The sequence below is a fragment of the Nymphalis io genome, chromosome 27 (genome assembly GCF_905147045.1).
Source record: "Nymphalis io chromosome 27, ilAglIoxx1.1, whole genome shotgun sequence".
Taxonomy (NCBI): Eukaryota; Metazoa; Arthropoda; class Insecta; order Lepidoptera; family Nymphalidae; genus Nymphalis; species Nymphalis io.
The window spans coordinates 5,658,306-5,671,858 of NC_065914.1; the positions used below are offsets into that span (position 1 = coordinate 5,658,306).

Consider the following 13,553-nt stretch of genomic DNA (forward strand, 5'->3'; position numbering starts at 1 on the left):
GTACTGCTGTTTTGCGCTAGAATATCTGATGAGTGGGTGGTTTACCCGGACGAGCTTGCACAAAGCGCTACCACCAGTAAAGTTAAAAATTAACATATATATATATATATATATATATATTTTGAATAGGATAAGGATCATAAAACGTCCCTTGGATCCGAGAGCCGATGAGGACAACGTCTCCATTTTATTGGACACCTTCGGTGCTGGTCTCCTTATCAAGGTTTTCGGTTCATTACTCCTGGAGCGAAAAGTTATCGTCATGGGTGATGAATTGAGGTGAGGAATTTTTATATAATAATAGATTGAAGTAAGTTCCTTTCGAAACTTTTTTGGTAGGGGAATGGTACTAATAACGTAATTTTGGGCTCAGTGAGTCAAATTTGCTATCTTATAATATTGGTCGTAAGTCACGGGCTGAGGGATTTTTAATATAATGTTCGCTTGGCTTTTATTGGCCACGGCTTCCAATCTCAAGATCTGGCCCGCTGCGCAGGAGTGTAGTGTTTGTAAATACAAATTTATAGACAAAGAAAAATAAACACCCACACACTCACGCGCGAGCATACGATTTTCTTACATTAATATTAAGCAAGAATGTTTTTTACTGTAAATATTAATACTCATTACTATGTCTTTACTTTTAATATTTTTTCTCAAGCTTTGTATTATAGAATTGTTATCCTATGTGTGCGTGTGCCCTTACTTTAATAATAAGTAATAACTGTACAACCACTTCTGTAACTGTTATTAACCCAACTGGATATACTCATAATATATACCCGCTGGCCTCACGAGCCCTTATAATAACTGATTATTTATTTGATTCATTGGTCATGTAACTAATTTAAACTGACGCAGATCCTGATCAAGTCCTGGATTCTAAACCTGGATAGAATAAGCTCCAAATCTTCTTCATATGAGTTCTTCGCCCAGTTATGGGACTATGTTAATTTACCTTTTAATGATAATATCAATATAAAGTCAAGTAAAAAAGTTAAATATAGTACAGTAACAGCCTGTGAATGTCCCTTTGCTGGGCTAAGGCCTCCTCACCCTTTTTGAGGAGAAGATATGGAGCTTATTCCACCACGCTGCGCTAATACGGGTTGGCGGAATACACATGTGACAGAATTTCAGTGAAATTAGACACATGCAGGTTTCCTCGTGATGTTTTCCTTCACCTGAATTATAATCACAAATTAAGCACATGAAAATTTTGATGAAAATGCAATGGTGCTTGCCCGGGTTTGAACCCACGATCATCGGTAAAGATTCACGCGTTCTCACCACTGGGCCATCACGGTAAATTAAATAATAATAACAATTGTTACAGCGTCATCTCTTCGTGTATGGAAGCGTTACAAAGCGCCCTCTACCCGTTCGTGTGGCAGCAACCCTTGATATCTACCATCCCCTCTCAAATACAGAGGGACGTACTCACGGCTCCCCTCCCGATATTGGCGGCGATGCTTTCGGACCACAACCCCGCACAGATCGAGGAGGTGAGACTTGTTTAAAACTACTATAAAAATAACAATTTTGTACGAATCTGGTTAAAAACGATACGTTTATTCAGAAGTAGTAGATTTTGCGTGAATCCGTATTAAATAAATCTTGCATATAAAAATATACATATATTTATAATGTGATAAATCTGATAATATATAAAAATGTCGTGTCTGGATTTTGATATATTCGTTTGAGAATAATACACTTCGAAACCGTTTGACTGATCACCATGAAAGTTGGCACATGTATATATTTTTTCATGGAGAAGGTGACGCCGTTAGATGGTGCTGCAGCACATCGACTTTTGGTAGTGACAATTGTTATATATACACCGGCAGGACGTCTACCAGTCTTTGCTAGTGTTATATAAATAATGCCATCTCATTCCAGGGTATGCTCATCGACCTGGCACACCCATCGAAGGTCCTGTTCTACCAGGGTGATGAATCGACTATCCTCCCAACGGCCAGCTACAAAACCCTAAAAACATCATTACATATGGAGTCAATAAAACACAAAGACAAACACGAGGACACGAAGACGAGGAATGTCATGATATCGGAAGCGTTTTTGAGATTTTTCGTCGATATTTTGGGTGATTTCTGGAAATTCTTCAGTGACGGTGAAGTTGGGGACAGCGATTTGGGGAAGAATGGTGTGGTGTTCGATGTAAGTTGAAGTATATAGTTTTTCCATGTACATATTAAACAAGAGAATTTGGTTTGTTTAGTGGCTAGCATTTTAAAGCCTTGATCAATCGAACTGGTTGGCGTGGTTGGTAGATACTTGCTTTTCACGGCGAAGGTTGTGGGTTCGATTCCCAGCCAGGACAGACATTTGTGTGCATGAACATGTCTGTTTGTCCTGAGTATGTATTTATAAAAGAAAAGTAGTATATCAGTTGTCTAGTTTCCATAGCACAAGCTCTGCTTAATTTTAGGATCAGATGGCCGTGTGTAAATAATATCCCAAGATATCCCAAGATCAATCAGTTGTTAGTAAATTATTAAATGCAGCCTGGATTTAGGAAGTTCGTGGTCTTATTGTGCCATACCAGGAGAGCACGCAAAGAAGTCGGTCCATCATGCATGCATCAGCATGATTTCGTATTTATTTCCGTCCAGATCATTAGTGTCAGGGCAAAGACAGTGTCTATGTTCGAGTACAAAGTTGGCTCAAATCTTTGAGATTTCCGGTCAGCACAACTGACCATCTTCGTTCAACAAAATCTTGTTCGATACAAATCCGCGACCGACCAGCAGTTCTATCCTGTAAGAACTCACTTCATTACTCATCCGTGAAATGTTGACAACCGTCTTATTATGATATACAATTTCGATGCGTGTTTTCTTGAAATGTTATGATTATATCAATGTCGCATATCATTCACTAAAGTCGAGATGGCCTAGTGGTTCGAACGCGTGAATCTTAACCGATCATCGTGGGTTCAAACCCGGGCAAGCACCACCGAATTTTCATGTGCTTAATTTGTGTTTATAATTCATCTCGTGCTTGACGGTGAAGGAAAACATCGTGAGGAAACCTGCATGTGTCTAATTTTATTGAAATCCTATCACATGTGTATTCTACCAACCAACATTGGAGCAACGTGGTGGAATAAGCTCCAAACCATCTCCTCAAAAGGGAGAGGAGGCCTTAGCCTAGCAGTGGGACATTAACAGGCTGTTACTGTTACTGTTATATCATTCAATGACATTTTACGACCGTTTTCCGCGGTGAGCATCGGGATTGTTCTTACAAAATAGACCTATAAATTTCTAAATTTCACTAATTATATATAATTTCTCATTACAGAAAGAGGCCTTCATCAAGAACTCGAGTTCGAAGCAAGTGCAGTACTTCCTGGAGTGGTTCACGGAAACGGCAATGTTCAACCACTTCATACAGAACATGGCGACCTGCTACCACGACCTACCGTTACCAAACGATTACATCAATAAGGACTTAGTCGACACGCCGCTACCTAATTTCTATGAACTGTTCCACGAAAGGGTTAAGAGTCGAAGTAAAACGCAGAACCAGAAGAGCGATTCGAAGTTGAACTACAAAAGCGCAGTTAATAAAAAAGTTAAAATGCTAAAAACAAAACTTAGAGATCTTGTCGCGTAAATAACTATAATTAAGATATTTCTAGTTTGAAAGGTGCCTTAAAAACTTCGTATTGAATAATTGTTTTATATGTAATATGTTGATAGTCTGAATAATGCCTTATTAAAAAAAATTAGGACATATCGCTTGAGCCGCCTTAATTGTTCTTAAAATAGAAGGCTTTACTTATAAATATTGTTTAGATTGTGATTAGCTGGTATAATGCTGTCTTTATCTCTCAAATGTCAAATCAATTATGGCAGAAAGAGAAAACAATATTACTACACACCTGATAAACGGCTTTTATAAGTAATTTCGTTAGTGTTTAATTAAGACGCTGATATGAATAATTGAAATATAGAAAGATATATTAAAAAACATTCCTTAACTATATAAAGAAATATATAAATTTAAAAGCAAAATTGGTTTAATTACAGATATAATTCTCCTTCTTTAAATAGATCACAAATAAATTGCCATTAACGATTACAATTTTAATGCTATAAATAAACGGACATAACCAAAATTTCTCGTTAAATATTAACTTCAAAAATATGCAAAAAACATATTTTTTAAACATTATATTCTGTTTGTCATTTTTTTTTTAAATATGGAACCTATTACGAGCTATAGTGTTACCAGTGAAAAAATAATAATATTCAAAACATACAAATTTACAATATTATATACTAAAATCTTTCACCGAAAAGCGCTGCATCTGATATAACTTATGTATATTGGGCTAGTAGTTTTCTGTTAAGTATTACAAAAAAGTTTCCTCATTTATTAAACGATAAAAAGACTCATTTATAAACAAGTATAACATCATAGCGGGAGGTCTTATCTTGTTCAAATATTGTAAAAATAATTATTATATGTATATCAACAGACAATAAAATTAAAATATATATACACTGTGTAATTAATTGTCAATGATATTTTTTTATCTGTATCATTTGCTGCTAAAATATATTATATAACCTATTCCAATCACAGGAGGAGTAAAGACAAATAAACAACGTTGCTTATGAATTCAAATGGGCATTGATTGTTCAGATTTTGATTAGTCTGATATTAATAGCTGTCCCTTTCTTTCACAGTACATCTGAGAGAGAGGAACAGATGTTTGGTAGCCCATGTTAAGTCAGTATATAAGCTATCCATAATCCAATCTAATTCATATCGTTTCAGTAGTTTTTGCGTGAAAGAGTAACAAAGATACATCCATCGTCACAAACGTTTATAATATGAGTAGGTTTAGTATTGGAAAAAAAATGGCGTTTTTGGCGTTGCAACTTTGGAAGTAAAATTAAAGTGGACAGTTAACAGTCGTGATAAATAAGGATAAAATCAAGAACAGTTTGTAGTGTATATTATAGCAGAGCCATTAGCAAATCGCATGGAATATGTTAATTTATGGTTTTATCCTGTCATTGGAATAATCGGACTTAATGAAGCCTACACATCGAATTATAATTGTATTATTTTAAGGAAACAAACCGATTACGAGATCTGTTTTATATTTTAAATAATTCATCCGAATTATGTTTTATATATTATATATTTTATATATATGTAATGGTTTAATAAATTACTGTTTTTTCATTAAATTTAAGTGTAGTTTATACTTGGTAGTAATGCTGATATATCATATCTTGTTGTACATTAATTGCTATATTATAATTGTATACATAATTCGCGAGTAACGTTTATTATATAAAACATTTTTTATAATTCATTATATACAATATTCCATTATATATCCAATGATTTTAATAGACCAACCGACAGTTTTTGTCGGTTGGTCTATTAAAATGTTCTAAAGTCAAATTAATTTATTTTATTTTAAATTGTGTTGTAATTGGTTAATGGTAGCTTATGACCCGTGAGGTGTTCAGTATTTTTTTTTATTTTTAATAATTATGATTTTGACAAGCAACAGCTTGGATTTTTTATACGACAGTCATATTTTTTTATGTTAAAAATGCGAAAGTAACTGTCTGTATGTTACGCTTTCACGACTAGAACACTGAACCGATTTTGATGAAATTTTCTATGAAGCAAGCTTGAAACCCAAGGAAGGACACCCCTCCCTGCAACATCCCCCCCCCCTCCTTAGTTGTTCGTATAGTTGTAATTGTACGGATGAATTATTTTTTATATAAATATTTTAATTTTTATTATAATTGCAGCTTTATATGATACTTTTAAATAATATTATTATATTGTGTTTATAAAGGTATTTTAAGTTTTGTAAATATAAGAATATTTTAAATATTACAACATTAAAAACAAATTAGTAATGTTGTGTGTGTTTTTATTGAAGTCCTCAAGTTCATTTTTTTTACGTTATGGATAGACGGACGTCAACTCTCATAGACATTGGCGTTGTTAGAAATATTAACCATTACTTAATGATTTATGTAAAGGACGACAACAGTACAGTAACAGCCTGTTAATGTCCCTCTGCTGGGCTCCTCCTTTCCCTTTTGAGGAGAAGGTTTGGAGCTGATTCCACCACGCTGCTTCAATGCGAGTTAGTAGAATACACATGTGGCATAATTTCAATGAAATTAGACACAGGCAGGTTTCCTCACGATGTTTTCCTTCACCGTCAAGCACGAGATGAATTATAAACACAAATTAAGCATATGAAAATTCAGTGGTGCTTGCCCGGGTTTGAACCCACGATCATCGGTTAAGATTCACGCGTTCTAACCACTAGGCCATCTCTTTTTTTTAAAGTGAAGGACATATAGTAACTAATTATTGGATGCCGAGTGCTAGTTATGCACAGCTAATGAACAATATTCTCCATAGTACTCATTGTCCCACTACTGCAATGATCATACTAATTGGGAGATGGGGAAATGTAAACAAGAAAGCTATGGAGAATTATTACTCACATTTATTACAGTTAAATGTAAGAAAAATTATAATGTCTAAATTATAAAAAAAAAATTATATGTCCTTATGTTAAAAACATGCCACAGGAAAATTCTATTTAATATAAATTAAATAACTTGTTATCATGATACATACTAATTATGTAACAAAAAAATAATTGCAATGATATAATAATATTAATTAATAGACATAAATAATATAATAAATTACATATATTGACGTATGATAGGTATCACATATCACTTTTTTATAAGAATCAGATAACAAATTTGTTATCATATTTTATTATTACAATAACAAACAATGTTTTGGTTGACCAGACAACTGCTTCTATTGAGCATAATATATAACAATTATACTAATTTGACAATTTACAATTTGGAATACGTTCCAAGAAATTTAAATTAAATACGAAGACAACATATGTAGTCTCTGGCAACAATTATAATAATTTGGATAGGAATTTTTATTATGACAAAATATTCTCTGTGAAAGCCAATAAAAGCAATAGAAATGTAAATATTAAAAATCAAAATAAAATTACAAGTCTGGTGCACCAAAATATTCAAGGACTAGGAAAAGAAGTAGAATTTTTTTAATTATAACAAGATTGATATTCTGTGCTTAACTGAACATTGGCTTTTAAAATAGCAAATTATGTTTAACTAAACTGGGCACCAGGTGGCTGTCTGTAGAAAGTCTGTTCAGTAGAAAAAAAGCAATACGCGGTGGCTCTTTAATACTCATTAGTAAAAAGTTGAAATCTAAAGAACGTAAAGATATTGTGAGCCTTTCTATTGAGCAAACTATAGAAATAACTTATGCAGAGCTTGAGCATGTCATTGTTGTATGCATATGCAGGCCCATTGGATTATATGAATTATTTGAAAAAAATATTGGAAGATGTTATATTAAAATTATCTGGATCTAATAAAGAAATTATTGTGTGTGAGGACTTTAATATAAATTTATTGGATTGGAACCACAAGTATTAGGTTCGGATCTTTGTTAAATTCATATAATTTGGTATATTTATTTACAGAATCAACTAGAATCACAGATTCCACAGCAACTTGTGTAGATAATATATTCACAAATCATATTCCACAAAATAAAACTATTATTAATAAACTAAGCTCTGCACTGTGGTCAATTAGCATCATTTAACTTTGATTTAAAAAAAATCATAAAAGATAGTGTTTGTTCCTTTGACCTCAAGCCGTATAGAAAAGTTTAGAAATAATATTGTGGCGAGTCTCCCATACATACCTTTTAATGAGAATCCCAATATTTTATATAACACCTTATTTAAATTAATGAGAAACAAATTCAACACCATATTCACTTCTTTTTGTAACTACTAACTGTTTTACAGTTAATAAACAAACCTTCTCAAAACTCGGCAACTATTGGAATTCACAAAAGTAGGGAAAGAATGTACGAGCTTTACAATGAAATAATGTTCAACCATAGTGCTGATTTTGCTAATTATGTAAGTAACTATTGTAAGAATACCCCAATGAAACAATCCTTCATATTTACTTTTAACATTTTATTCTCTTCCACGCGTATCTTATTATATAATTTATTACTAATTAATATTTTACAATTCTATTACAATTTTATTTGCAATTCTTCGGTTCGATCTTCTTTAATGATCGGGAACTTCTGTTTTTGAAAAATTCTTTGCTGACATTCTAATTTTGACAACAAAGTCCCTTATTTCTTCTCCAATTGTTGCCGAGTCATTGATTAAAGAAAATATAAGAGAATGTAATGCTAACTTTAATTTCACTAGTATAAGCACTAATGATATAATAAGTACATTTAAGTCATTAGACATTAAGAAAACTGCTGATCTATGGAGTATATCTGTAAAGGTGATCAATTCAATTATTGATGTAATTGCACCATACCTTACTACAATATTTAATAATTGTGTTCAATGTGGTATATTTCCTGACCTGATCAAACATAGCAAAGTTTTACTAATATTTAAATCTGGTAGTTCTTCAGACCCCAATAACTTTAGGCCAATTTCAATACTACCAACCCTCAGTAAAATATTTGAAAAAAATATTTTAAATGGATTACTTGCTCACTTTAACAGACACAATCTGCTTCACAGAAAACAGTTCGGATTCATGAGGGGTCGCTGAACAACTGACGCAGGTATCGAACTTATCAAGAATATCTATGAAGCCTGGGAGGAGTCGCAGGACGCTTTAGGGATTTTCTGTGACTTATCCAAAGCCTTTGATTGTGTTCAACATGATACTCTGGTCAGGAAATTAAATCAGCTTTTGACTTCTTATCTTAACAATAGAATTCAGAAGGTCGACGTTAATAGGAAAAGATCTCCTGGGATTTCAGTCGGTATCCCTCAGGGATCAATCCTCGGACTTTTTCTATTCCTCATATATATAAATGACCGATCTTTTCTTGTAGGCAACAAACATTAATTGTGTTGTTTCCTGATGATACCTCTTTAGTTTTTAAAATTAAAAGAAAACAAGTAAAGTATGATGATGTAAACAATGCTATCTCTGATATAGTACATTGGCTTAGTGACAATAATCTTATGTTAAATAATAAGAAAACAAAAATTGTAAAATTTAGTACACCAAATGTAAAAAACATACAAGCTGATAGACTTATCAATGGGGAGTCGATGGATCCAGTTCAGTTTACTACATTCCTTGGCCTTACTGTTGATGTCAAGTTGCAGTGGGCCCCCAATATTGACGGATTGACGGTAGACTAAGCTCAGCGGCTTTTGCGGTTAAAAAAATAAGATTATTCACCGACGTTGATACGGCGGCCAGCCTTGTATATTTTAGTTATTTTCACAGTATCATGTCTTACGGCATTGTACTATGGGGTAATGCTGCCGCAATCAATACGATATTTGTGCTGCAATCTACAACCTAGGAGCTAAAGAATCTCTAAGACAGATATTTAAACAAATTAAAATATTAACTGTTGCTTCTCAATACATATTATGTAATATATGTACGGAAAAATATTAATGATTTTGTGAGAAAATGTGATACTCATTTATTTTAAAAGAAGCCAACACAATGTACAATGTTTTTTCATGTCTGTCTCAGAAAATAACAATTCAAAATAATGACACTTATTAACACTATACATCGCATATATAGGCTAACTCATCATGCAATTTCACATTTTCAGCTTCGTTCACTCCAAAGTAACATTTTTAAAGATAAATTAAAGAAGAATAAAGAAATTTAAAATTTAACAACAACAAAAAGAGTTAATTAAACCATTCGTGAACCATTCGTGGCAGTTCTTTGACATTTAAATTTAAATATGCAATCCGTCATAATATTCTTTTATTTTAAATTTGCATGCTCCCATGCTATCACCAAACAAATCTAAATCCGCCTCTTTATAAACATTATTATACGTTTTAAGGGCCCTGTTGAAAGGCGCTGTTATGCCTATGTTTGTTCGTGAAAATCGATATTTAAAAGTCCGTATGTTCACAAATCTTGAACTCTGTCTCGGTATAACTAATTTTATTTCACTGAGAAGATCGGGGTAGTCTATTCTGCCTGATATGTTTTTATGTAGAAAACACAAATCCATGACATCTCTGCGACTTGCAAGTGTACTCATGTTGTAATGTTTTAACATATCAGAGTATTTTTTCAAATAATTTTTATTCTTGTCCTTATAAGACAATAATTTTATAAACATTTTCTGTACTCTTTCTAACCTGTCCTTATGAATTTGATAAAACGGATTCTTACGAATGATTTACACAAAGTAACCATTGAGTTTGATTTCTTAAAACTTTTTGTGTTTCTTTTAATAAACCCTAGCGCAATCAATGACTTACTTATAATGTGATCAATATGCGGGATAAAATTTATTTTTGAATCAATTATAATTCCTAAATCTTTTATTTGCTTTACTTTCTTTAGAATGCAAATATTTATGTTATAATCATAATTAATTTCTGATATTTTTCTACTAAACGTAATACTGTGACATTTTATTTCATTTAGTTTCATGCGATTTTCATGACACCATTTCGTAAATTTATTTAGATCACTTTGTAAACATTTAGAATCTTGGATTGTATTTATATTCATATAAATTTTCAAGTCATCCGCATAAAAACTAAATTTACTATATTTAAAACAATTAGCGTTAATGAGAATAACAAACAATACTGGACCCAAACAAGAGCCCTGTGGAACTCCAGATGTTGCCAAAACTGTATCTGACTCAAATCCCCCCATAACAACATTTATTTCTCTATTTTGTAAGTAGGTATCTAAAAGTTTAAGAACATATCCATTAAACCCATAGTTAAAAGTTTACTCATCAGAACCTTATAATCAACGTGGTCAAATGCTTTTGCTAGATCGGTATAAATACAGTCCACTTGTGTATTATTATCCAATGAATTCGAAATGTCATTAACAAAAACTGCTAAGTTTGACATCGTAGACCTCTTTTTTTAATAAAACCATGATGATTTTTCGATATATGTGATTTAACTTTCCAAGTGAAAAATGGCATATTAATGTTTCGAAAATCTTTGAGAACACCGATACAATGGAAATTGGTCTATAGTTTCTTATATCCTTTTTGTCACCACTTTTAAATATAGGAACTACTCGTGCTTTCTTCCAAAGACTTGGAACCTTTCCGGTAGCTAATAATTCATAATAAATTATAGTAATTAGTTAAGTATTCTAAATCAAACATGTGTGGTACTATCTCGAACACTGATCTTAATAATATTAGTAAAAACTAGGTCTAAAACTTTTCCGTAAACTTTATTAACTTTGTTTATTTGTGATAGGCCGGTTAAATCCATAAAATCCTTGACAATAGCATTAGTTGATGAGTTTGTGTTATGTACATATAATTTTTTTGAATTGTTTTCATTAGAAACCCAATATATAGATGGTATATTAAAGTCACCAATTATTAATATATTTTTTTGTTCTAGAATTTTTTTTATATATATTTTGTATAAAAAAAAATAACATTGGTACAAGAAACAAACACAAATTAATTACTCCCGTTACTCAACTGCATAGAGTCAGTAACTCTTTTGTGGGGCAATGTATACGGTTCTACAACAGGATCCCAGAAAGCGTTCAAAATGCCTCAGTCGCTAAATATAAAAAAAATTGTAAAGGAATGCTTGTGTGCTAAAGGTTATTACACAATTAATGAATTTATGGATGGACACCTTGGGAATGAGACGATCGCCGCATGGTTAATTTTCTCTCTTTTTTTGTAAAGGTAACATGTAAAAAAAAAACCGCTGAGTTTCTTTCGCCGGTTCTTCTCAGGGCTGGGTGTTTCTTTTCCGAACCGGTGGTAGTTTCTGGACTGACTATCAATAAGCAAGTGCAATGCTTCAATATTGAAAAAATCATTTTGATTTTGATTTTTTGTTTTTACATCGCCAATACACCACAAAATTTAGTAACTAAGATGTTATGTCCCTTGTGCCTATAGTTACACTGGCTCACTCACCATTCAAACCGGAACGCTAAAGTATTGCTATTCAGCGGTAGAATATATTATATGATTTATGATTGTTTTATTTAATATAGTAATGAGCATAGATAAATAATGCAGATTAGGGATCAAAAAATTAGTATATTTACTAATTATATTAATTTGTTATATTTAACTATCTACATTTTTAATAAGATTTATTTATTTAAATAATATTTAAACATTTTAACCTTTAAATTAAAGTAGCAACCTGTAGTTATCACTGCTTTCTCCTTTTGAGAAGTTTTAGAGTTTATTTCACCACGCTGCTCCAATGCGGGTCGGTGGATACGCATGTTTGATTTCTTGATATTTTCCTTTAACGCCAAGCACAACATGAATTATATTCACATGATAATCGTAAGTCGTGCTGTGAATCCGCAATCATCAGTTAATATTGAATTATTATAACCACTGAGCCATCCGGCTCAAACCTTCAAATGACATTACATAAAGGTAATCGATTTTCGTTTTATGTAAACACGAACAATGGCGCGTTTAGTTTATTTTATTAACTTATGTTATGGCTTATTCATTTATATTATTTATTGTGCAAGTATATATATACTTAGTTAGCATTATATATACATATAATAGTGCCTATTTAGTAGTTCTTGAATTTAAAAAAAAGGATGTATTATATAATAATATTATAGAAGCAAGTTTTATTTGTTTATTGTTTTCGATTCACGTTAAAACTGCTAATCAAATTGATATGCAACTTTTAGGACGAACATAGGCAGTATAATTATAATTAATATGTTTTATAAATAGCTTCCTAGTTTTTGCGTTAGTATGATATTTAACCTTTCACCTTCTTTGGAATTCAGACTGCAATTCAAGTAGACTAGATTTTTCATAACTATTGTGAGTAATGTTATTTATTCATATTATTTTTAATTTTTCTAAGCTCGGCTTATTAATGAGAATTGATTTAATTAATTGTATTTTACTCATTGTTGATTTGAGAATAAGTCGAGATGTCCTAGTGGAACGTAATCTTAACCGATGATCGTGGGTAACCCGGGCAAGCAATGAATTTTCATGTGCTTAATTTGTGTTTATAATTCGTCTCGTGTTTGAGGGTGAAGGATATAATTTTGAAATGTAAACTATTCCTGATATTTGGAACGAATATTACGTACATCGATATGTTTTAATAAATATTATATTGTAGTTAGTCGTTCGTCTATCATCATCATCATCATCACCCTTTTCGTGTCCACTGCTGGACATAGGTCTCTCCAATGGCATGCCACTATATTATATATAGTCTATCGTCTACGCAATGCAAAACTGATTTCTTTTTTTCATAACTTAAATTATTACAAGAAGGTACATCTGGTGATACAGGACGACATACCCCCTCACGGTACCATGCGAAAGCGATCCCGTGGCGCTCCTCGTTAAGACGGAAAGGGTACCGCTGGTTTTGGATAATGGAATGGAATACCCACTATACCGATGTTCTGGTC

General features: G+C 32.2%; 1 protein-coding gene across 1 annotated transcript in view; it reads left to right on the forward strand.

The window, feature by feature from the left end:
* The window catches only part of LOC126778788 (uncharacterized), a 72,168-nt gene extending 66,247 nt beyond the window's left edge, over positions 1-5,921 (forward strand). The window contains exons 8-11 of the mRNA XM_050502450.1: positions 130-279; positions 1,337-1,505; positions 1,903-2,181; positions 3,328-5,921. Of these exons, the coding sequence (XP_050358407.1) occupies positions 130-279; positions 1,337-1,505; positions 1,903-2,181; positions 3,328-3,642 (913 nt within the window). The 3' untranslated portion in view covers positions 3,643-5,921. The remainder of the gene's footprint in view (positions 1-129; positions 280-1,336; positions 1,506-1,902; positions 2,182-3,327) is intronic.
* Positions 5,922-13,553: the final 7,632 nt, after the last annotated feature.